Genomic DNA, 27,782 nt, shown 5'->3' with positions numbered 1-27,782 from the left:
TTTAACCCATATCAATATACCAAAAGGGTCACGAATGGTACAGGTCTACTAGAAGTTCAATCTATTTCATTACGATGATATAAAGTCTGACCCCGGGCCATTTTTTCAGAAACAGTTCGAAATAGGAAATTTCTAAATAATTTAACATACTTTTCTATTTGACATTTTTAGTTGACTCCTGCCCTGAGGGTCACCACTTATAAGGAGCACTTCAAACAGTGGGCTCCCAGAGCATATGCTACATGTTAACAGAAATCTCCATCTCCAAACCGTTTCGAAGAAAATGGCCCAGGATCAATCTGAGAATACATGTAAACATCTAAATAGTAAATTTGTATTTAGACAAAACAACTATATGTAAGGAATGAAGATGTTTAGTAGGTAAATTGTGATTAATAAACAACAACTCCTACAAAAATATTTATTTTATATTTTTTTTTAAATATTTTATGAGTACATAGTTTTTTTCTGACAATTGAACAAAGTAAAGGTCATTTAAAAATATCATCTTTTGATACAAAAACTAGAAATAGATTTCAGTGAAATGTACAGAAGAGAATCACATAGTTTTGATCATACCCTTCTCTAAATGTTTTGTTCTTCGTGCTAGTATGTCATGATATTTTTCATTTCTATTAAAATAAACAGTTTACAGCTTCTCTTGACTGTTACGTTTGAACCTTTTCGTGCCGTCGACCGAACAATATTATCTAGTGATCGTAGTACCACCATCCATGACTCCTGAATAAACTAAGTCTTAATTGTTTATTGGAATAGTAAATACAATTATTTAAAAACAATGGCTGCTTTTTTGCACTGAGTAGATCTCCATCTGCTCATTCAAACAGTAATGGTAAGAATTTGAAAACCAGTCTGGTAGATGACACTATTACTACTACTAAATATCGGTCAGTCAACAAAATGGCTAGTTGAATCAAAAGGGTTAAATGATAATTATTGTTGGAAATCAATGAGTAACTGACAAAACATCTATTAAAGAAACTTTTAAAAAAAATTCTGATAGCTGCAATTTCATTAAAATGTTTGTTAACGTTATGTCAGAAGAAGGCGTAACGAATATGACTTGTAGAATTCGTCACTAAAATTATAACTAAACACTGGCAACATATACTGTTAATGCTGTTAAATTGCAGTGAAAAATCACAAAGGACAATTCCGATTGGTATTATGTAGAAATAATTGATCTTAAGAGGGCTAATCACTGAGAAATTAAAATACCGATAATTTTACAGTAATTATGTGATATCTTCAAATAGATAAAAGATAATCGTAGTGTGGAACAAGAACGCGCTAGATAATATTATTTTACATGAGATACCGTTATCACGAGTCACCTACTAGCTTTCCGTTTCCAACCATTTAGAAATGTCAAAATAAATACCAATTTTCTAAGTGGCTGGAAATCGAAAGTAGATAAGTGAGTCGTGATAACGGTATCCCATATAAAATAATATTGTCTAGCGAGCTCCTGTTCCATTTTTCGATTGTCTTTTATCTATTTGAAGATATCACATAATTACTGTAAAATTAGCAGTATTTTAATTTCGCCGTGATGGGGCCTCTTATAATCGATAACCATTTACCGGTATTTTAATATCTATCGTATTTTCGTGTTAAGTTCCGTTGTAATTTAACAATGACTATTGTTGTATCAAATTTGCTAATCATTCTTTGTATTTTTTACGGTAGTATACTATTAAATATATATTTTTTTTAAAAAAAAATAATATGTATCTTTATCCAGTTTGGAAGTACTTACACTTAGTGCATTTTTAAATGTACATTTTTTCTATTATACTTGATGTCTTTGTTAAATTATAAATAGCCTACGCAACTGAATCTTACATGAGTTGAGAAAAGGTTACAGTTCTCATTATAACTTTCAAAATAACGGAAGAGAATAGAAAACAACAGATAAAAGCTATAAATCAATATGTTACTATCATGCCACGTGATCAGTTATGTTAAAATGATCCAAATAGTTGAAAGCCAAAGCTAGCCAAATCCCTCCGTTTCTATCAGAACGAGGAAGGCGAAGGTTAAAGTCCTCTTTCCATAAATGTATAGATTTATGATAATTTTTGTGCTGTTTTAATTTTAAAATGATAATGTTTGTTTTCTCCCCTCAAAAAAAAAAAAAAGGAAAGTAAACAAAATAGTGTAAAGACTCCTAATTTTGTGCTTGAAAACTTCCCACTGTGAGCATATTACTAACTTGGGTACTAAAAAAAAAACAACCCAAAATGTTCTCTGAAAGTGCTCCTTACCTCAGGTTAAAAAAGGTTGTATTTCAAGCTGGTTTTCTTGCCATAATTTCATCTGTTATTTTTTAAAATATATTTTCTGATTAACAAAAGATTAAATGGAGATTTTAGTATAGTATCCAAGTATTATGCGCTGTAGATTAGGATAAAGCAGAAGAATTATTATAAAACAGCACTGTGTTAAAAAGCGAGAGGAAACAGCAGAACTCCTAGGAAACTCAGACACAATGTGATCCATTACACAATCACACAGCTTGAAATTGAACCTTCGAAATTGAACACTAAAAGTAAGCGATGTACCAGTGATCCCTTATGTACGCCTATAGTTGAATTCACAGTCTTCTATACAAATCATCGGCTTTTTTAAATACAGTTTTTCCATAACAAATCTTTCAGTGCTTAAGTGCTAGATTGCTATTTCTCTTTCTTTTTTAAAATAATAAATGTTATTGTATCCGTGATTAGCTTGAATCTTTGAAAACGACTATAACTCTGGCGCTCTGTTAACATAGAACATAACGTTATATGCATACTCATAAGATATTTTTAATGCTTCGGAGTTAAAGCGAGTGTTATTTAGAAAGTAATAAAGGAGAGTAAGTTATATAATGTTCTTGGTCTTGATTTCCGATTTTTAGTATCTTATTTTTTTTTTATTAGGAAGTGAGTACCCATGTATATGTTAGTTAGTACATGATAGGGTAAACATTACAATTAATAGGGTAAACATTACCTAGATTTGAAATCCAAATGAAGTAGTTTCGTTTTACTTAATTTACAAACAAATGTGTTCGTTATAACATTGAAGAAAAATATAAAATTATTAATAGAATTTTGTGCTTCGTAATATTTCGTTATAAATCATACTTCATATTTTCCAATAAGATTTAACCCGAATGTAACTTTTGAGTTCTTTAGAAAAGCATATGTCTGATATGCTTTGTTGTAAGGTGTTCTTCTCTCCGATTATTTCTTCATTTGCCTTCTTGACACGAGAACTATGTAAAGACAGTGATAAATCAATGTTTGTAACTGGATTACACATAATCTTGATGTTCTTGTACGAAATTATACATAATTATATTGTACATAATTGTAAATATTGGCATTCTTGGTCTAAAATTCACAATTTACCGAAAATAACTCTAATTCATACGCAATATGTCAAACATTGGTTAAAATTTTTTAATTAAGATAAAATTGTCTTAACTTACAATTAACACGTTAAACAGATGTTTTACCTAATTTTTCAATTTGCTTTGAAATGATCATTTTGTCATGTAAAGTTGCTATTTAAATCATCATTTTATATTGAATGAAGTCTTTGTAAGAAAAATATAATCATAAAAATCTACATCTTTTCTTTATATAGAGCTGAACCGCTGAATAGCCTTGTTTTACATTCTAAAAGTTGAAAGACAGATGTAGATTGTATATTTTGTAAATAAACAAATCACATAAATTAAACATTTCTAGGATTTTTTTATATTCCTGTTTTCTTTTTGGTCTATGGTGCTATCACCATTATAATTCTACCCTCTTTTCGTCTATCATTTTTTGTTTGGTGGGGGAGAAAGTCGATTCAATTCAAAGTCTCTGTCAGATGGACACTTAATACTGTCCTACTTGGTCCACTTGGGCCTGGAGGTTGTTCACTACTTCTGGAGGAACATGACTACCCAAGATCTCAAACAGGTTAATCCTTTGGTTTGCTGGGATAGACTCAAAGGCTGCCACTTCGATTCCTTCTTGTACCTTCTGTATTGTAGCGTCCTTTGGGATGAGGTATGTGTTCTGCGCCTGCCTAATAGCTTCGTTAGTGAAGAATTGGCCATCTTTTTGGTGGCCAGCAAGAACCAGACCGACCAGGGCCAGTGTGACAGCTATTTTTGTCCACATCCTGAAACAAGAAGAAAGGGCGTAAAATTAAACAGTGAATAGCACAGAAATACATTCCACTACAAAAACAATTACGTTAAGGGTTGTTACTCAAAGCAAAAAAAAATGCTTAAATAACACGTAAACAAGGATAGACGTTAAGAGTCCCTATCACCGCGAAATTAAAATACCGCTAATTTTATAGTAATTATGTGATATCATCAAATAGATAAAAGATAATCAAAAATTGGATCAAGACCTCCCTAGACAATATTATTTTGCATGATGTACCGTTATCACGAGTCACCTAGTAGCTTTCCGTTTGCATTTATTTAGAAACGCGGAAATAAATGCTGATTTTCTAAATGGCTGGAAATCGAAAGCAGATAAATAAGTCGTGATAATGGTATCTCACGCAAAATAATATTGTCTAGGGAGGTCTTGTTCCTCTTTTTGATTATCTTTTATCTATTTGAAGATATCGTATAATTACTGTAAAATTAGCGGTACTTTAATTTTGCAGTGATGAAGCCTCTTAACGAAAGAACAACATTTTCTGCATTGTATTTCAAGTAATTATATTCCAGACAGTACGTGCTTTTCTGCTGCATTATCTGACCCACCAATGCAATTTATAGCGAACAGTGGTATGAGACACATTCGTCCTTCCTTGCCGCGTTATTATTAGAGTCAGCTGTGATTAATAATCAGCCTAATGGAAGATACGTTGAGGAATGATGGGTACGACATAGCAAAACTGATTGGAGTAACATTAGAAAATGGCTGGACAGTGAAAGGGCATCGAAAAGCAACAAGGATAGGATGATCAAAAAAAGCTTGTGGAATTAATAAAGATACTTTGTAATGTATTCAAAAATGAAATGAAATTTTTGAGTTTTACGTCCCACGATTATGCCGTCTAGGCTAAAGGAGACGGTGATGATGAGATATGAATGAAATGATGGAATGAAGAAAGTGGGAGGAAACGGGAGAACCCCGAGGAAACCCACGCACACGGTGTTTGCTCACCACAAAGTTCATTGGGGTTTGAACCCGTGACTCCATGCACCAGAGGTGAACGCTCTACTACTGAGCCACCGCGGCTCCGGTAATGTATTCACAATTAATTGTCTTCCAGACATCACGTTCTTCTCTAACGCGTTATTGCTTGAGTCACCTAATGAATCTGATGCAGTATTTGTGGCATGATGAATCATTACGCACTATATGTCAACGTCGTAAAGTTTAAATATACTTCAGTATGTAGAGTGACAAGAAGATATTTAGAATTTCAGAATACGTTGTGTTTGTAATGAATTTCAACATAGTTCGCACTGTTTAGTAACCGTCCCTATCTGCTAGATCATAGAGGAGAAATCGGGACAATTATATTTTTTTAAAAATCTAATCTCGATCTCCCACCCAAAAACTCTGCAGATGAGACTTTCGGGGACAATATCGGAATGGACCAACTCCACTGAGGCAAAATCTTTATGGGTGATCCCATGTTCAAAGACAAATACAACAAAATATATATATAACATGTTAGAAATAGACAAAAACAATAAAATATAAATAAACCAGAAAATATCTAAGATAAATAAAAACTTTATTGCAAATGAAGGGTGATGAATATGCAGTTAGTTGATTGTTTATTTACACCTCACACATACAAATATCCATATCAACAATAAAATCTAATGGATTTTTCGTAAGAACTTCTAAGAATACGAACTCTGATGTAAAAATCTCAAATTTTATTTAAGTCCTTCCTTTGTTAAGGGAAGGGCAATTGCAATTTGTGTTCATATTTGGAAACCCCTTCATAGTCTCCGTAGAGAGGAAACGATGATAATTTGTTTAACGAAGTTCTATAGCACAAATTCTTTCATTATGTTGCATAGTTTATTTCAAGCACGGTATGTAAGGATATCATGTAGGTGATACCGCTGCCACTAGATGTGTAGTATGTGCGATAACTAATTGCTCTGGTGCTGATGTTGTCATGAATGGTGAAATTTCATTCACAGATCAGTCGTGTATGGCAGAAACTCGGTCAAGATCTGCTGTGTGTAGTAGGAACTCAATTACATATCAGTCACATATTGCAAGTAATCAAGAACTCAGTCACAGATTATCCGTGTATGACAGGAATTCTATCAGAAGTCACCTGTGTTTGGGGAGAACTCGATTATCGCATCGGTATGTGCAGCGTGGAAATGGGTGTCCACATTTAGTGCATAAAACTACGAAATTGAACTCTTCATTTTTTCCATACAATTACAGTCGAATATTCCTGTATTTCACTTCATTATAGAAGTATGGTAGTGTAAAAGCGTAAGGATATTTTTAATCACTGTGTGTAATATTATAACGGCAATACCATTAAGCAAAATTGCGTTGATGATCACTATTAGTATCAAAGTTGTTTTTCCTTAGATGAGTTAGATATTAAGAATGTTAACATGAGTAGTTAGGTCACTGGAACTACAATTTCTGTAAGGACTTTCTTTAGAGAAGAAGTAATGAAAAATGTGTAGAACAAAAGGTAATATTAAGATCTGGACTAAAACAGCACGCTAGAAATATTAAATAATATGAAGCACACTTATATGTTTGGGACTAGAAATTAGATTTCTGGGCTTTTGGCAGTTATGGTTATGTTAGCCCACCACGTATGAGGGATAGTGTTGCTCGGCGATTACACTGCTAGGGAGAATTGGGAAAGGAAGGAAGCGGTCTGTCACCATTATACGAGACATCATCCCAGCGTTTGCCTCGTGTGAATAAGGGAAAACTCAATAAAACTTCATTCAGGATGGCTGGACTGAGAAAACTGTCACACTTTTTTCGACCGAGTGTCCCACCGGGAATCGAACTCGAGACCGCTTCTACCAAAGACGAGAGCGTTATTCGCTACGCAGGGTCACTGCAGTAATAAGAGCTCTGTAGGTGTTATCTTCAGTTGAAGAACATAGCACATGACGACGTAATATGATTATAGACTGTTTTAATATATTTCATAAATATATTATGTGACATGGAGTTGTATCGGGAGGAAAGTGATGGAGTGTAAAGAGGAGATAAAAAAGAGAAGTCCACAATCGATGAGCGATATAATAACGGACAACTGTTTATATCAAGAGGAAGAGGAATCCAGGAATGGAAAAAAATAAAATCTTTAAGTTTTACATCCCATGATTATGCCGGCTAGCGTAAAGGAGACGGTGATGATGAGAAATGAATGAAGTGGTGGAATGAAGAAAGTGGGAGAAACGGGAGAACTCCGAGAAAACCCACGCACATGGTGTTTGTCCGCCACAAAACTCACTTGGCGCGAGCTGTGATCAAACCAAGGATCCCATGCACCAGAAGTGAACGCTCTACCACTGAGCTCCAGGAATCGAATCTGGATCTTCTTTGCCAAAGGCGAGAACACAATTACGTCGTAAGTCATCACTTCATAGAAGGTCACTTCTAAAGTGAACCAAAACTTCCTCACATACGTACAATTGTCTACAACACGAGAGGGAAAACAACAATTGTCGTCTCGTTTCCGAGACGAGATGAGACAATCTTTTCTAATATAAACAGGTATACTTTTCGAGACGAGACAACTTTCTCATCATATTTTTATAACGAGATAGGCTCATCCCTACAAGTTTACTCTCTTTGTACAATTTCTTCTCAAGATGTGTCCAATCCAATTGTTCTTTCTACGAAGACTGGTGGCTAGAAGTGTCCTCTTCTCTCCTATCCGTTCTAAAACATCTTAGTTTGTTGTTCTCTCTGTCCATTTTATCTTCTCCATCTTCCTCCAACGCCACATTTCGAAGCTCTCTAAATATTTCTTCTCTAACTTCCGTAATGTCCAAGTCTGAACCATACAGTCCAATGCTCCATATATAGCACTTGACCAACTTCTTAAGTGCAATATTGAGGCTGCTAGTTAAGAGTGATCGTTTCTTGTTGAATGCTTCTTTAGCTATGGTAATTCGTGATCTGATCTCTTCGGTGCACTAAGCGTCTTTCGTCAAAATACTTCCCTAATACTTGAAATTATTGACCTCTTCAACTGTACATATATTGAATAGAGTATATGTGCAGTAGAGTTTACCTTTATGGGATTATATTACTTGCGGGATGCAATATTGTAAATAAATAAACTATATTTACTCGCACATAAATTTAACCATACTTACGAACAGTACCAGATACACTGAATTAACACAGAAAATTACATATATGAGTAACAACCTTAATTATTGTTCCCACTTAAAGAAATTCGTAATCTTCATTTGGTTAGAGTTTATAGTTTGTACACAGTCAGCATTTTCAATTTTTTCTGTTGGGTGAAATACATTATTTGTAACACTTGATTAACATACAATAGATTTTAAATATTCAACTATTTCGAAAGCATCTGACACTGTTTCTTTGCTTCATCGCTTATCTTATCTTTATCTTCTTTATCATCATCAGATAGATTGTGTTTTTACGTCACTTTTCTCTAGGGTTGTCTCTGGATAACTGGAAACAAGTCGAAACTTCATTCTTATATTTACAATCTGTCCAACACTGAAAGCTCTCGTACTGCATTACTTCGAATTATCCAAAAGAGAAGATTCGAAAGTTCGATTCATCCACGATTTCTATCTTTGTTTTCAATACAGTTTTCAAGCAAAATATACTTGTATTCGAATTATCCGATTTCCAATGAACGAGAGTCCGCTGTAGTTGAAATCATACATAGTTATAGACAGAATGTAAAGTGTCTCAAATAATATTCGTCCATAAATGTATTTAATACCCCAGTCTCTGACCAATTGGTATGACATCTATCCAATACACCACCATGCTCTTCACGGAACCAATCCACTTCTGGTTTGGTGGGTCCGGATGTGACGCATACGGACTGACAAACAAACAAGCTGATATTAAAACAACGCATTTTGTGCAAAATGTTTGATTAAAAGCGTAACACTAATTTTTTTTCTGACACTATAAAACTCACTTCAATCTTATTGCTTGAAAGTAAAAAGTGCGGAACGTTAGTTACAAAATCATTAAAATACGTTGGCTACCAACGTCCCATATATGAAACACAGCGGATTTTACGAGGGACCGATTCATAGACATAAACCGCCACTATAGACCGGTCATAAGAAAATTACCTTATGCACAGACCATCTGCTAGAACGAGCCGAGCGTCTCACATATGGGACGCTGGTCCTTGGTGAAAACCAATGCGTCCCAAATATATTTTTTGTGTCGGTAGCGAACGTGTTAAAACAATTTGAGATCAATAGATAGGAAATACACTTACCTACACTGAAAATCAATGCCCTCAAATGGTAAATGAAGCATCAAAATAATTATGCAGAGAAATTAAGTCCTCATAAACGATTTTCCACTCTATTCTATATACGAGACATAAGATGTCAATCGAAGGTTTAAGGTTTACATAGATATCAATCATAGATTTAAGATTTAGACAGGTATTATATATGTAAGGCTTACGTAGATGTCATCGTATGTTTAAGGCTTATATATTTATCAGTACCTGTGAAGTATTTTGACGAAAGACGCTTACAGCACCACAGAGCTCACATCAAGAATTTCCATAGCCGAACGAGCATTCAAGAAGAAAAGATCACTCTTAACTAGCAGGTTTAATATTGGACTAAGGAAAAAGTTGGTCAAGTAGTATGTATGGAGTATTGGACTGTATAGTTCAGAGACTTGGACATTACGGAAATTAGAGAAAGTATTTAGAGAGCTTCGAATTGTGGTTTGGAGGAAGATGCAGAAGATAAAATGAACAGAGAGAGTAATAAAATTATGTTTTAAAACGGATAGGAGAGAAGAGGATGCTTCTAGCCAGCATCCTTTGTAGGAAAGACAAGTCAATTGGATATATCTTCCGATGAAATTATCTTCTTCATACCGTAATAGAAGAAAAGCGAGGAGTAGGAAGGAGACACAACTGATCGATGATTTGAAAAATAGAAGAAAATATTGGGAGTTAAAAGAGGAAGTTGAAGATCGAGAAACATGGGAGAAACATTTCCAGACCTAAACCTAAAATAATATTAATAATTAAAAAAATAATAATACAGTTGTAGGATTTCCCAAAAGGCAGATTACTTAATAATAATAGTAATATTTATCTATATAAATTTAAGGCTTAATAGATATTAATTGTAGATTTAAGAGTTACATGAACACGAATCATAGATTTAAGGTTTAAATAGGTGTCAATTATAGCTTTAAAATTTACATAGATGTTAATAATTTATTTGAAATGATTATGAAAACTTTCCCCATGTATCAGAAATAGTGTATACGCGTTAAAGAGAAAGATTTGATTTTGAGTTTAGTGTCCTTTTCTGTAGCATATGAGACGTGAACCTAGTGCTGAATGTGGGATCCGAACCATATTAGCTCCCCCGTAATCAAACCCGTGTCTCCCACATCAAAAGGCGCGTACACTAACTGCTTAGCCACGAAGGAGCTCAAGATAAAGGTTAGAAGATAATAGTTTTATATATAATGTTGCTAGAATTAGAAATTACCAAGATCTTTATTTTGACTTCTTTTTAAATGAAACCAGCAGTAAGGTACGAATAAGAGCCTCTAAAGCAAAGAGGTGTCTCATCACCGTTATATAGTCTTAAGAGACCCCATCACGGCGAAATTAAACTACTGCTAATTTTACAGTAATTATGTGATATCTTCAAATAGATACAAGATAATCGAAAAGTGGAACAAGAGTGCGCTAGACAATATTATCTTGAATGAAATACCATTATCACGCGTCACCTAGTAGCTTTCCGTTTCCAGTCATTTAAAAACGCGAAAATCAACACCGATTTTCAAAAATGGCTGGAAATCGAAAGTAGATAAGTGAGTCGTGATAACGGTAGTAAAATAATATCGTCTAGCGAGCTCTTGTTCCACTTTTTGATTATCTTTCATCTATTTGTATATATCACATAATTACTGTAAAATTTAGCGGTTCTTTTAATTTCGCAGTGATTAGGCCTCTTAAGACAAATATTCCAGAAAGAGAGTAACCACTGTAAATATGTCTACGCCAATACATAATGAGAGGAATGATCCTAATATTCAGAACTCTTGAAGTCAAAAAGCGTCAGTTAAGGTTGCCGACCTCTGGATATGCCAAAATGGTGAAAAAAATAAATAAACTATAAAAATGAACCTCATTATAATATCTTTCCCTTTTAATTTACTTTCTTGAAAAGAAAGTACGCAAAGATTTTTTTTTGTCTGAATCTTTTCTGAAAGTAAAAGTGGAAATCTTGCCTATACTATTAGAAAGAGACGCAATTCTTTTCATGCAGTTAACATGCAGAGAACCAGACATAGTAGTCCAACATTAAAATAAAAGAAATTGTGGAAGGAGATTCTACGTAATAGTGGGAGGAGATTCTTCAAATGTGCAGAAGAAACTACCTGTTTTACTGTATATATATGATTTGTTAGTTGTTGCAGAGAAAACCGTAAATTCAAATGCATTGACCTTAATGAAGGTTTTTTTTTTATTTTTTTATTTATTTTTTTACTTTTACAATATTATTAGAGATCGTTTCCTCTGGGAGGAGAGAGTTGACAAATGATGATTTTCGTCTTTCGTAATGATCACATGGTTTGACTTTCTCTCTTCGTTTTGCTACGTGTTTCTCATCATTTATTTCATAAACGCTTGTCTCTGTGACTTCCTGAAGGCGAAAGTGTATACATTAACTGCAGTGAACTATCAGCACTCTACTCACATGTCAGAGGCGGATTTAGGTTTCATGAGGCCCTAAGCTATTGAAGGTAATGGGAGCCCTTTTGTATATCCAGCTTTCTTTGTCTATAACAAATTTTCTGCACAGCGGTCTTCAGCTGTATGCTTCATGTTGCCATGTGTAATCAGTTTATGCACAATGTCGATGCCCTATATACAAAAATGAGCAAATCAGTGATATTTTAGGAGGCTAACAGGAAGGGCCTAATAACTTATGATCTTACAGAACACAAACGTTGTTGTGTAAGTCTAGATAGATTTTATTTGCTTTTATCACATATCTTCGAAATACATATCCAATTTTGTATCGTAATATTCAGTAACGTTTATGTAATTATTATTATTATTATTATTTCATTAAAGTTCAGAAGGTATAACTTTGTTGATTTCCCGCGCTTGGACTTGCTCATCACTGAGGGTGTGGCAAGAGGGTAACCAATCACTACCAACCGTCTACTGCGCTCAGCGAGCCACGAGTAACAAAGCTGGTCACTCCCCATAAACGTCACTAGAACTTTTCGCGGTAAGACAACGATGTTATACCTTCCGTAGTATAATAGCAAGTATCTTGCTGCAAAATGAGAAAAATCCATGTTTACAATATTACCCTAGTCTCGTCATTTTGGCATGAGCGGGTCACGGTGGCTCAATTGTACAGGGCTTACCTCTGGTACGTTGAGTCCCTGGTTCGATTCCCGGACAAGTAAGCTTGTGGTGGACAACATCGTGTTCAGGGGTTTTCTCGAGGTACTCCCGTTTCCTCCCACATGCTGATTCCACCAGCTCTTCCGTCTTTGGTTTCTGCCTTAATCATCCGTCTCCCTTGGTCTAAGGTATATAAACGTGATACGTTAAATTGAAAGGTTTATTTCATTTTGGCACGAGAGTATAGGAAACAGCTCAATGCCGCTCATCATTTACAGTTTCTTATTCCTCTCCCTTCTTTTCCTTCCACAATACTTTTATCATATCTTTCAGAATACAGTATCTTGTGAAATGGTGTGCCGGGCCCAATAATGACGTCATGTAATCCAGTTCTCTTGAATACAAGATTGTGTGGTGGGGACCGGCATGCACTGTAAAGATTAATAATCTTGCATGATTATTATTTGTGCACCCGCCAACTGTTCCAGATTCAAGCCACAGTCATGCTTGTGAGACAACTTTAATGGTAGAGTCCGTCCTTGCTGTTTAATAAGATGGAAAACACAAAATTAGTTTCGTCCAAAATTAGAAAGTTCAAGTATAGGGTACTCGGGTTCGATTTCCGGTGGAGACACCGTCAAAAAAAGTATAAAAGCTTTTTCAGTCCAATCATTCTGAATGAGGTTTTCCTGAGTTTTTGCTTATTCACACGAGGCAAATGCGGAGATGGTACCTAACAAATAGGCCCCAGGCTGCTTCCTTCCTCCCTCATCCTTCCTTCCTTCTCTTTTCTCGAACAGTGTGATCACCGAGGGATGTCATCCGTCATATGTGACGGCCATAGATGCCGGAAGCCCAAAACTTTAATTCCTGATCCTGATCCTAATTCAGCGTAGAATATAGATATGATTATGAACACACATCTATCAGCCAAAACTTTTGGATTTAATGTACTTTAGACGAAGTAACCATTTATCTATGATAAAGCGGTGCAAAGTATGGTTTAGAAAGAAATATATAACTAGTATAGTGTCTGAAAATAGTGCAATGCTCATTCTTTTCTGTTCTTGTGTATGTAGCCTGAAACGAGACAAACTTTAATTTACAGAAGAAAAAAATGAGATTGTTTGGGAAATCAAAGTCAGGATCACTATATCGACAGCCCACTTCGTTTGATCAGACACAGTCAGATTGTGTAAAGAGTATTTTCGAGATTATGTTGCGAACTTTTGGAGATAATAGGATTTTTTTTTTATTGTAAAGTGGACCTGTATCCGGAAATATACAGCTTAGCCGCTATATATTCGTACGTGTATCCGCGTCGTCTTGTAAAGTACGTGAACTTAACCTGTGTCAAAGTCTCACAAGACTATAGCTATAGACAACGAAACTAATATTTTGAGGCTGAGGTATATCCATAGGAAGGTACAAGGAATTAAGGCCACCTCAAATGAAAATAAGAAATAAATCATGAGATCACACATATTGTGTTTTGACGTTTATGTGGTTGACGAAATTGGAAATTAACTTTTTCAGCGCATGCTAAAGTGACATATAGTGTAATAGGTTTAATTTTTATCGGAGAAGCCTAAGTACAGCTCACAGATGACGAGAAGAACCCTAGCAGAAGTAGTGTGACGTAGGTATGGGCTCGCCCACTTTTCGCACGGGGGTTTCAAATGACACCACGGAATAGCACACGGATAACTACCCGGAGTAGCAGACGACATCTAAGTATAGACCACACCTCAAAGACCGAAAATGGATTTGACCGTGTCGTTGACTTTTCCCCGCTTCCCCTGTTTTAGGGTTCTTCTTGTCATCTGTCAGCTGTACATCACTGTCGTCCCTCATATTCATAGCAACCTGTGTTCCTTAACTTCCGAAACACAATGGGTAGATTTTACAGTCACGAGCGGCTCGTGAGAAAAGTCATACTTTTAAAGCTTAAAGTTTTACCTCTTAAAACTAAGGCAACAAAGGTCATCTAATGTATTAATTGTTATTTTAGTTTCAAAAGGGAAAAAAGCGTTGTTACCCGTGTGACTTCCCTCACGATCCACCCCTGGATGAACACTCACCGTTTCCATTTCTGCTCCAGAGATTCGGAAATTTGGGTTCAATCAGGCTCAAATCCAATAAATGAGTGTAAGTTCTGTAAGTGAATAGTGAATTATACTTTTATCAAGGGTAGTAAGACCGATCCGTTACTGAGTGCGAGACCAGTGAGATTATTGAGAATAATGATTCTGAGATAGCGTGAGCCTCATTGGGATTAGTAAGCCTGAGCGTAATTGAGGATACCGAGTCTGAGATAGCGTGAGCATAATTCAGGTTAGTGAGTTTGAGATAGCATAAGACACATTGAGATTAATGAGCGTGAACATAATTGAAGATAGCGAGTCTGAGTTAGAGTGAGCGTCATTGAAATTAGTGAGCGTAAATGAGGATACCGTAATTGAAATTAGTGAGCATAAATGAGGATACCGTAGTTGAAATTAGTGAGCATAATTGAGCGTGAGCGCCATTGAAATTAGTGAATCTGAGATAGCGTGAGCGTCATTGAAATTAGTGAGCGTAAATGAAGATACCGTTATTGAAATTAGTGAGCGTAATTGAGCGTGAGCGCCATTGAAATTAGTGAGTCTGAGATAACGTGACCATAATTGAGGATAGTGAGTCTGAGATAAGTGAAGTAACGGGTATATTAGTTGGACCGAGAATCGATATTGGCAATGAGAAGCCGTTACATTGTTACGTATCTTTATTTTCAAACGTTTTGCATAAACATTATTCTTCCCCGCACGTCTTCCATTGTTTAAATGAGGAAAACAACTCAGGGACAACGAACATTGATCCATATTGCAGTCTGTGTTCTCCTATATTCCAGACTAAAGAAGAAGACAACCAGAAAGCAATGGAAAAGGAATATATCAAGAAAGATATGGTTTAAAGTATTAAGATAACCTCACATTAACACATTAATAAGTAGGTCCCGTTTGATATAGCCTCGCTGCTACAAGGGACGTTAAACGCAAAATCAACTTAACTCAATCTATATTCCAGAGAAATATACACAAAATGGAAAAGATTATAGAAACGAAAAATCAATTTCCAGCAAGGAAGTAGACAGAAATGCAATTGAAATGATGATGACAGACTTTGTATAATTATGATGATGGAAGGAAACGAAAGAAAACCGAGAAAACCCACAGCCATGATGTTGTCCACCAGAACTTCACATGGTTTGGGATAAAATCTTTCACGCCATAAATAAATACTTTTCCATTAAACTATCGAATACAGTAAGAAGACACTAGAATCCTATTTAAGTTTCTTGAGTATGCAATGATTATTGAGACAAATTTAAAAAAAAATCTTTGCATTGTTTTTGTTAATGCTGTGCTGATGCAATGAAATTCATAAGAAAAATTTTGTATTAGAAAAATTACTGCTTTACATCAATGCTTACGTAAATTATAATAAATTTCTCATTACTTACGAATACAGTCATGATAGAACGTGGAAGAAGGAGTGTTTATAGTAACATGTTGACAAAGGACGGAAATACAAATTAATGAATACGTTAATCCATCAATTAACACAGCTAATTACACGAAACTTATATTTAATAATGGTTACGCGAATAGTTATCTCCAGCACAACTTGTCACCTTTAGCCCTGCATAACGTAGTCGTTGACACTCTCGCCTTTGGCACGAATGGTCCCGAGTTCCATTCTCAGTGGAGATACTCGATCGAAAAAATGTAAAATGTTTTTTCAAGCTTGCCATCCTGAGTGAAATTTTCCTGAGATTTCTACCAGGCAAATGCCGAGATGGTAAGTAACACAATAGTTCCAGCCAGCTTATTTTGTTCCTCATTTCTTTCTTTCTCTTCAATCCCTCGGACAGTGTGATTGCCGAGTGACGTCACTCCTCATATAAGACGGGCTAACATGCCATAGATGCCCGAATACCTGAAATCTAACTCCTAATCCGAATCCTAACAGCATATTACTTTAACATCCCGCGATCATGAACCAGGCTAAGATGAGATAGATGATAATGGTGGGATGAAGAAAATGGGAGGAAAAGGAAGAACTCCGAGAAAACTTTCACACATGGTGTTTGCCCACCACAAGGCCCTTTTGGCGCGGACTCTGGAATAGACACATAGATCCCATCCATGAAAGTGAGCGCCCTACCACAGAGCCACTGTGGTCATTATTATTATTATTATTATTATTATTATTATTATTATTATTATTATTATTATTATTATTATTATTATTATATAGTAATATTAAATTATATTTAGAACTAGCAGCGTTCACCCCGCTTCGCTGCGGTCACCCCGGAACGCAATAAACTTTGTTACTTAGATAATTTTTACTTTTTCGCTTTCAAGTGATATGATAAAAACCATAGAAGATTGCAGTAAATCTTAACATTATATCGCCTGTCATTTATGTTAACCCGCCCCGCTTCGCTGCGGTCATCCCGGTGCTGGCATATTGTAAAAGTGTCTGTAAAAATAAGCAAATCAATTAAAAAATTTTAAACAGAAGATTCAAGCTATTTTCCGCTGTATATCGCCTGTCATTTATGTTAACCCGCCGAGTGACACGGTCATGCGGGTTGCATATAAATACGTTTATTTTTACCTATGATGAACTAATAACAAAGGATTTGTACGTTATGGACACTTGAATGGTCAATTATCTCAAGACACTGGTAATTAAAAATTAAAGTGATATGATAAAAACCATCTAGGGTCCAAATCCTAATAACCCCCCAAAAATGAAAGAAATTGGTTCAGCCGTATTAGCGTGATGAGCGGACAAAGGATTTTGTACGTTCTCTTTTATATAGATAGAAGATTTTTTAAAAGTGATCTGGTTTTATTAAAATAAAATAGATATTTTTAATGTTCTCTAATATATACATACTATATGATTAAAAATAAAATCTTGAGGCTCTCGTCTCTTTTATGGAATACTTTCAGGTTTGTTCTCTGTTCATAAAAGGAAAACTATTATTTACTTAAACTGCACAAGTTAATGATCAATATTGTATTCCTGATCATTATAATGAAGGTAGTGTCTGCGAAGATTCCGACAGAGAACTTATCTTGACTTGTAACATAAATCGAACCACGTACATAATTTAATTTTGTAGCACATTCACATGTTTAATGGTTTTCAAATATGTACAGTGACGAAATGAACACGTAAACAGATTCCAGATCTATAGATGGAAGTGAGTTCCCATTGAAACTGACGGACAATTAGACTTGAGTCTATCTGAATATCTAGTCGAGCAAATGTACACCTCTTCTCTACGAGCTAGGGGGCAAGGGCGCCCATCAGAGGGGCAAGGTGGGGCACTTGCCCCCCCCCCCCCCCTAGAGGAAATTGTACTTCAGAATATCGAAAATCCAATAGAATTTTTACATTAGTTACAGCAAAATATGAAACTATTTCTGAAACGTTGCTTATACTTGCCCCCCTTTGAAACCACAACATGGGCGTCCTTGCTAGGGGGGTACAGAAACTTGGCATACACGATAATCTCGATTACATAATTTATCATGACTTTATTATAGTAGAATTGTCGATTGAGCCAAATTTTGATACTTTGGTTTTCGTGACTTCAGATCTCTGAATTAATGAAAATTATATTTACTAATTTATTCTCGATCTAAACGTCCCAGAATTCTCCTTTACGCTAAAGGATACTATGAAAATTAAATTATGAAAGGAAAGTGTATGGTGGAAGTACAAAACGTCGATGTATGGTTCTATCAGCTAACCCATGACATATGAAGTCTTGTTTGGTTCGTTGGTTTGAAGCATAATGTCTGTATCAACACCGTTGTTATATGACACATTTGTTGAAGTGTAACATCTCTTTTTAGCATATGACAAGTGTATCTATATTTAAGGCGGATATAGTCTCACACCAGGAATTAAAGCCGGACGATGTACACCAGAGGTGTGCGCACTACCTACTAGATCAACAGTTAGTGCTTGTATGATACGTAGGTCGAACATGTTGTGGGATTAGATCAATAAGAGCTCCTACTGAGAATCGAATCCGATTCTCCCGTGCCAAAAAGTCATGCACGCTAACCATAGAGCTGTGAGTGGGCTAAGACAAGTCTTGTGATTGTCATCCTAAGGCATTTAACCTCTTGACCATACAAGCCGGCGACGAATTACTGCGCACTTACGCAATTTGTGTATATATATATATATATATATATATATAATATATATATATATATATTAATTGTAGCAATTAATAGTAAATACTATTATTGCATTGCATTTTCGTGCTTATAGATTTACAATAAAACCTATACAAGTGTTACAAAAATATGTCAGTTATTTTGGGAATAGATACTTTTACGTCAAAATAAAAAATAAAAAAAAGTTCATATGGACCTGTGGTCGGATTTCGCTACCATAGGACCGATTGTAGTCGGGTCAAGACATCACTGAGGAACTAGTAAATGAACTATCCAAATATTCATTTCAGAACCGCCGGTACTTGCACCAGCACTTTTAGAGAAGCTGTTTAGGAGTACTTGATCACTCTCCACCTACTTCTCTGAAACTTGGTGTACAAGTAATGGAGCATTCTGAAAGGTGGATATTTGGATGCTTGACGTACCAGTTCCTCAGTGATGTCTTGACCTGACTACGATAGGTTCCATAGTATTGGAGCTATTAACTCTTAAAGTTCAGTTGTTTCACGTTTTCGGCACCCTATAACTCCAAAACTATCCACTTTTGAGCACAGGTCTATATGAACTTTTTTTTTATTATTATTATTTTGATGTGGGGAACCTGTTTCCAAAATTATTGTGACATATTTTTGAACACCCTGTATTTTCTTTGTGTGTCAATTTCGACCATAATTTGAGCTCCTTCGTGGCTAAGCGGTTAGCGTACGCGCCTTTGGCATGGGAGACCCAGGTTCGATTCCCAGCGGGAGCTGATGTGGCTCTGATTCCACATTAATCAATAAGTCCCTTCTCATATAGCCTTGCTGCTGAAAGGGACGGTAAACTCGGACCATAATTTATGTGGCCTTGGCTATATTTGGCCGATCTAACAAGGAAATTGAATGTTCACTGCAAGTTAATTTTCAGTCAGATTCGTCATAAAATATTATAATATGTAAATGAGCTGTTGATGAACTTTCGAGAAAATCAAACATCTATATCTTTAACTCACAGTCCTTAATTTCGATTATTTTACTAAACAATTTCGTGACAGCTGATGTATAGGTGTAACACTGGTTATTGTACTTACTTTTAGACTTTGAATTCCGTTCCTGAAATGAGCACACTCACTTGCACTCAGCTACAGTATATTAAAGCGGTTGTCGTTACTTTCTCTGCTTATATGTTGTGGCTTGAGTATTCTTTACCTTTCTAAGGAGGCGGAGGAAACGAGGGGCGGAAGAAAAAGTATCTTCTCTTCCCAAACTGTTTCTTCTCATCTTTTCCACTAGCTGTCTACCACCCCTCAACCTCACTCCGACCTCAATCCACACGAATCCCAACAAGATGCTAGAAGAAAAAGTGTTTAGCAGTGTTTCAAACTCTCAACTACAAATACACTTGTGAAATAAATAATATGAAAATAATGTTTTTTTTTCTTAATCGACTTTTTTCTTGATTTAAGTTTGTTCTTTTCAACACATAAGTTTGTATGCAAATATGTGACCATATCCAACGTTACAAGTTGCAAATCCTCCGACGTGTTCTGCGGGTAGTATTTTCCGTTCCTTCAGTTCTGATAATGACTTGCGTATATTTAAATGTTGATAAATGCTCTCCATTGTGTTCGTAGAATCGTTCTATCATTTTGTACTTTTTATACTATAAACTATGTAACACTAAAGCAGTGTTCGAGATCTAAGACTAGTGGGAACTAGTGTTGCCCGCGAGACTAGAAAAATTTCTCGTCTCGTCTCGTCTCGTCTCGATTCTCGACTCGAAAACTACACGGGAATGGTCATGTTTCTCGTCTCGTTTTGGTTTTGAGAATGTACTTCTTGTCTCGTTTTTTTCGGGATGAAGACTCTTTTCATTCATTAGTTCTTCCATCAACATTTGCTTACAACCTTCTCCTACATTGTGCATTGTATAATCACGGAACGCTCAAGATATCATCCCTTCGGTGCGAGCGGTCTCGGATTCTATTCCCGGTGGGGGCACTCGGTCGAAATAGTGTAAAAGTTTTTTCAGGCCAGCAATCCTGAATGAAGTTTTCCTGGGTTTTCCTTATTCACACGAGGCAAATGCCGGAGTGGTACCTAACATATAAGTCCCAGGCCGCTTCCTTCCTTCCCCAATCCTTTCTTCCTTCCCTTTCCCCGCATGGTGTGCTCACTGAGGGACGTCATTCCTCAAACGTGACGGGTTAAATAGCCTTAGATGACGAAAGCCCAGAAATCTAAATCCTAAATCCTAAAGATTTGATCTCACTTCATACTTTACTGTAGAGCTTATTTTATTCTTTAGTGTATGGCAACTTAAAAACCAACAGTGTTAAGTGGGTTGCTTGACATTTAAGGATACTCAATTCTCTGAAACTGTTTTTATCTTCATTTATAAAAAAATATTAAATATCACTACGCATAAGGGATTGCAACCAGAGCCGGATTTACGGGGAGTGCAAAAGCAATAGTTTAAGTCAATTTTATGAAGGTTGAAGGGAGAGAATTCACTGAGACCAGAGAGCATTTCCAGGGTAATTCCTCATTCACAGCACAGATGCCTAAAGACATTTAAAAATGCTTATGTCGACTAGGTTAAAGGAGACGGTGATGATGAGTAATGAAGGAAATGGTGGAATGAAGAAAGTGGGAGAAACGGGAGAACCCCGAGAAAACCCACGCACACGGTGTTTGCCCACCACAAAGAATTCAAATTTAATTCTGATATACTTGTAGTTATTGGTGCACCCCCTTCAGAAAATTCTGGATCCGATCCTGATTACAATCATTCATATAAAACACATATTCAACTTAAAAAATGCGTGGCCTATTCATACAGTCTCACCATAGTTCACCGCGTTTAAAACACTTTCAACTACTTCATAATAATAGATCAATAGCAAAATTCTTTCCCTGACGAGAAATTGAACCCGGTGTGGAATATAATTATTTTAGTATACGAATTATCCAGAATATATAATTACAAAACCTTACAGACAGGGCCGGATTTAGGGAGACTGTACCGGAGCACGTGCACCCCCTTCCGTTCGGATTATACACTATCTAAAGTGAGAAACTGGCAGTGGAAATAGCAATACTTTCCTAAAATTTCATGTCATGTTTCCGTTTCGGGCTTAAAAGAAAGCGGTTTTGCTAAACACAATAGTTTAAGTTAGTTCCTCATACACATCACAGATGCCTAAAAGCATTTCAAAAAAATAAATTTGATTCAGATGCACTGATAGTTAATGGTGCACCCCCCTCAGAAAATCCTGGATCCGGTCCTGCTTACAGATATACCTAAGTACAAACATTGACTAAATTTGGTAATAAAGAACTATCTGGAACCATCGTGGCTGAGTGGTAGAGCGCTCACATCTGGTATGTGGGGACCCTGATTCAATTCCAGTTCTTGCCAAGTGAGCTTATGGTGGAGGTACACCATGTGTGAAGGTTTTCTCGAGGTTGGCCCGTTTCGTTTCTCTTTATTCCACCAGCATAATCCATCTTATCATCGTCGTCCTCTTTAATCTTGGTACATACCCGTGGAACGTTAAACTTAAAAACAAAAGAGATGCGCTACCTAATTTAACTTTCAAACTTTAAATAAACTCTGTGTTTTCAAACTTTGAAATGCTTATGCTACTAAAATATAAGACTGACTGAAAGTATTTGAGAACAAGACCCTGTGACGAATATTCGGACCCAAGAGGAACGGATATAGTGAATGACAGGAACTTCATAACGAGAAATGTCATAATTTATCTCTTTACCAAACATTGTTAAGGTCATGAAATCTAGGAGTATCAGGTGGGCAGGTCATGTTGACAGAATGGAAGAAAGTAGAAACGTTTTCAAAGTTTTAACTGGAAATCCAATCAGAAAACGACCATTAGGAAGACCTAAACGCAGGTGGAAGGACAAAATTAAGATGGATCTCGCAGAAGTAGGAATACAAAGTAGAAACTGGATCCAGTTGGCTGTGGATAGACGTTAATGGAGAGGTTTTGTGAATACGGTATTGAACTTCGGGGTTCCATAGGCCATAGAGTTAGTTAGTTACTATAAATATAAATCTTCAATTTATCATGTTTCGAGGTTGGAATGCGCGTTGAAGTAAAAGCCTTCTTTTGATCATTTGCTATTGAATAACACGGCCAACAAAATAATTTTGACAGCTTATAGCAATCAGACAGCCAATTTCGTTTATTACATAAAGATAATGTAAAAATAGCATGAACAATGTTTTTATTTTACATTAATACCCGGGTAAGATGTAATTCAACTCTCTTGGAGGACATATAATGTGGTGGAGAACGGCCTGTATATACTCGTACTGTGAGGATTGATCATACTTTATGGTCTGCACATCCACCAACTGCATCGGATTTAAGCCCCATCATGATTCAGAGGCAGCGTTAATAGTAGTTCTTGTTGCTCATGATCTCGGTGTTGCATCAGAATGAAAACGCAAAGGCTCAAAATTCTAATTTAACATGAATAGATAAAGTTAAATTTCATTTAGAAATCTCTCTATCCATTCTCATAATTTAGATTTCCACGTTGTATGAATTATGGTTAAAAAAGCACATTTAATAAAATTTCTACACGCATTCAACAGAAATCACTCTGAAATCTTGGACAGGAAGCTTCATACAATTAGGCTATTCCGTAAGAAAAATGCTCTCCAAAACAAAAATTATTATAGTCTTTTATATTTATTTTTCACGCTTTTTTTTTCGCAAAAGGTAACCCCTGTGCATATATATGGATATCTAAGGAACCGATAACGCGGTTCGAAAGCTGGCTAACCTGGCAACCCATTAGAACAGTGATAAGTAGAGCAAATGTGAGTACTGTTTCAACTTACAAAATTCATGTTTCTAACAGCCAGTGGTTTCTACAACGTTGTCATATCTTCAGTGTAGAGAACTGTATACAAAGCGATACAGAGGACCTCCTCATTCAGTGCCCACCTTCGCAAGATTTGCGGTGCCCAATGTAATGATGCCGCTTATTGAAAACAAACGCAAATGTTATGTTGCGTTCATGTAAACTCTTATGGAATAGTGCCCCGAGTACACATCAAGCTGTCAGCGACCGCATCTTATTACGTTTTCGTGAAGTTTTCTGAAACTTGTCCCATTAGAAGAAGAAACTAAATTGTAAGATTAGTAATCTAAATTAATTTATACGTATTATAACAACTTCATCTAGCAATGTCCTAGGGTTACTGCTGGTAGCCATGTAGTGCACAACATACCCCACTGCTTTTACGTAAAATTAGTATCAAAACTAATAATATATTGTAATAATAAATGTAACATTTAGTCTTTATTAATAAGAACAGGCTTTCTAGTCACAGAATAGGATTGGTCATTTTTAGAAATGTAGTTGCCACTGCTTGGAAAGCAGTATTTTCTGCAGCCGACTAATAAATCTTACCACTGAATTCATGACCCAGAAGTTTCACTGTCATTTTTTTTTTTTCCCGAGTCCTACTTAAAGTTGAATAGAAGGCTTCAGGGTCATTTTCTAATAAACTTGTGTTAATCAATTTAGCTGACCATTATCTTAACTTCAAGTCCACGGAGAAAATTTAATTAAAAAGCGAAATAATCTACAGAAAAAAAAACAAACAGTAGGTATTCTTATTTCTGGGAGAATATCAAGTATCACTTACATTTCTTGCGGGATTGGTAGCTTATCTAAAATATTTTTTTAAGTGGCTTAATTGTGGTAATGTCAGTAGATTTATGGGATTTCGACACGGAATAAGTTTTGACGTTTTGCATTATTACTTTTCTGTATTAAATTTTAATGTATTTTTGCGATCTCATTTGGAATTTAGCGATATTCGCTAACTAGATAGTTTTAGAGGAAAGAAGTGCCAATAAAACTATACGAGTATATCCAATGTAGACACGAAACTGATTAACAAATTAATCAAAACACTGATTTGGATTACTTTTTTCTTTAAGGTTAAGTTCTTAATGGTATTCAAATATCAATAAGTTCGTATTAAGGGAATAGTAGGTAACTCCCTCTCCATTGAATCAGGATGTCTTTCTTTTTCTTTCAACATTCTTGGAAGGTATTTTCGGATGCGTTAAGGAAATGATTGTAATTAGAAATAATTGTAATTACCCATAGGTGTATCTACGGCAGCCTATAGGGCTTGAGAACCACCCTAAAAAATAAGCCATTTTTTCAATTCCATACATAACACACACTATTATAATATCCGAAAGAAAATCGTAAACACACCACTGGCATTGTTATTTTTAAATAATGAGGTTGACAGGAGAGTTTTATTGTATGGATGCTGCATAAAAATTACAAAATTATAAATTATTACATTTGTACTAATTTGTTTCTCTTCTTTGAAAATACTGTGTACGTGTTCAAGTAATTTCTAAATAAATTTGTAAATAGTTAAAATCTTATTATAATGCAAACAAGTCTCAGCAAAGCGTATATTTACTATGACTTTAAAACTGCACTCTTTTTTTTCTCTCTCTCCTTCATTCGGGATTTCTCTGGATTAATAAAAGATTGAACTAGGCCTGATATCTAAAGGTTTTTAAATTAACGCTTCCTTACAATAATTCGAATTACAGTAGTCAGTCACATAACTATTCCAATTATTACATATAGAACATACATGGTTATCTGTATTTTATTGTCAATATCTGATGGTATGATTTATATATCTAAGAATTAAGTATACTAAAGTATTTATTATTTTACTTGTACGTAAGACATTAAATCATGTAATAACTATTGAAAAGGCATTCCTTATTTAAACCGATCGGACCCTTCTCTGTCTTTTGGATGCATATCGCTCAAGAACTTGAGTTTAAAGTTCCTCACTTGAAACATCTCCTTCAATAGGAATGGTCATGCAGTGGTCCAATAAGGAGACTCAAGTCGATCTCATAGTCGTGTCATAGCGTTGAAAGACCCTTCAACGGTAGCCGTTGACATAGGCACAGTTACTATTTTCACACATTCACTTTTTAGCGTATCGTAACCTAGAGTTGAACTCAAGATGCTATACTTTTATTCACACTTTTTGCCAAGAATTTGAAGGATTTTACATCTGCTTGTAAATGATCATCTATGTTATGAACACACTAAAACTATGATCTCTTTCTCAATTCTTCCCTCCAACTCATCTGTTGCTGTGGTACTTCCAAACATTTTTCTTCTTCTACACGGTCTTCTTTTACTCTAAAAATAATCTTAGATAATTTATTTCTAATGTCTTTTTTTTTAAGTGCCTTTAAAAGAACTTCTTTCTTACTTTGTTGCTTATTTTTGTCTTCAGAAATCGGTTTCAAATGTGGGTCTGTACCTGAAATTATTTGTGGTAATATTACTAACTCCTTTTGCAAACATTTCCTTAAATTAAACACAGATTCCAATGTATTTATTATTACGCAAAAGGTTAAAAGTAAAATTGACTTTTGGATTTCAAGAACTACATCAGCTAACAAAGCTCGATCTCTGTCATCCTATTGTAAAAGCTCAAAACCTATCATTATTGACCCATAACATTTCCTAATGATAGAAGTGGTGTCAAGATATATCTGTCGAGTCTGTAATTCTCAGCGGAGACTCCTCTAACATTTTTTTAATGTGTGCGAAGCTTTTTTTCTTTCTTTTTAGATTGCTAAACAGTTTGTATTAGGGTGATGCGAATAAAATGTCCAGTCTTAGACATATGGTTGGAAACTTACCTGGGCAACACAACAGAGGGATGGACTAAGGTCACGTATCTAACATCACAAACTCTGTGCTCGTTGAGCAAACAGGCTCGGGTACCATATATTCAGGAGGCAATGCGTTGTTGAATTGATTCGTTTGAAAGTCCAAAATAGAGAACACATTTTTTTTTATTTTTACGGATTGAAACTGAAACATTCTGCACAGCAAACAGGAAAAAAAAACATTAACAGTGTATTTGGGCTAGGAATGGGGAATGGACGCGAGGACGTGAGACAGTTTTCTTCGTTTTCACGGAACGAATGTGGTAGACAAATGTTGCCAACGAAATAAATTAAATAAATACATTCTTTAAAAAATTCAGGTGGTTCCCCAGAAAAACCATCGTAAATTTTAGGTTTATATATATATATATATATATATATATATATATATATATATATATATATATATATATATATATATATATATATATATATATATCAGAAAGGTATTTTAGGTGAAATTTCAGTACTTCAAAACGGTGTATTTAGCATTTGGCAGCTTCTGTTTTATGATGTTTGAAATCGTTAACGTATTTCTAGTAACTGGTTGCGTATAAATTATATCAAAGAAAATAACTCTTAAAAATATTGTTTATTATTTCTTCTGCATTAATCGCGAAACAATTTGATGAATTATTAATGCTTTTAGTCTTGCATCTCGTAATTGTAAGATATTGTCGTAAGATACTGTTTTTACACGAAACAAATGAAGCCTGTTTTCGTTTTCGTACACAATAAAAAATCGTTGTGTTATTTCAACGACATTCCTATGTGTTAACATGATTGTGTTAAAATATAACACAAATAGGCGGTTAGAACAACTCACTCTCCATTTGGAGTTGTGTGTCAAATGCCGGTAGTTGAAATGACACACAGCCTGTGTGTTAAATTAACACAAGTGTAGAATCTTCGGTGTTGTTTTCTGCACGATTGCCAAATATGTTAGGCATCTAATTATAAAGGCTTATGAATTGAAGCTACAGACAAATACAGTAGAAAGAAATACTTAAACAAATCCAGGTATACGCAAAATTTCAACATGCAAACCGAGCGATGTGTTTTCAATTGTTTTACATAATGTTTCTGAAGAAATATGTCAACAGCGAGAAACAACATCGTATTACTGTGTCACTTCTACACTGCACTAGAGTTCACCA

General features: G+C 35.4%; 2 protein-coding genes across 3 annotated transcripts in view; one reads left to right on the top strand and one right to left on the bottom strand.

Moving 5' to 3' along the window:
• Nucleotides 1–27,782, top strand: part of LOC145694448 (DNA oxidative demethylase ALKBH2-like) — an 859,325-nt gene that overhangs the window by 356,557 nt on the left and 474,986 nt on the right. The gene's annotated exons all lie outside the window — the stretch shown is intronic.
• On the bottom strand, nt 411–20,085 carry LOC145694445 (uncharacterized). Its single transcript, XM_081770686.1, has 2 exons — nt 19,942–20,085; nt 411–4,185 (listed from the first exon to the last, which is right to left on the bottom strand). The coding sequence occupies exon 2, from the start codon at nt 4,182–4,184 to the stop codon at nt 3,897–3,899; it is 288 nt and encodes a 95-aa protein (XP_081626812.1). The 5' UTR covers nt 4,185; nt 19,942–20,085; the 3' UTR covers nt 411–3,896.

The sequence above is a fragment of the Thermobia domestica genome, chromosome 9 (assembly GCF_964235325.1).
Source record: "Thermobia domestica chromosome 9, izTheDome1.hap1.1, whole genome shotgun sequence".
NCBI classification, from domain to species: Eukaryota; Metazoa; Arthropoda; class Insecta; order Zygentoma; family Lepismatidae; genus Thermobia; species Thermobia domestica.
This window is presented reverse-complemented; position numbering and strand designations above follow the sequence as displayed.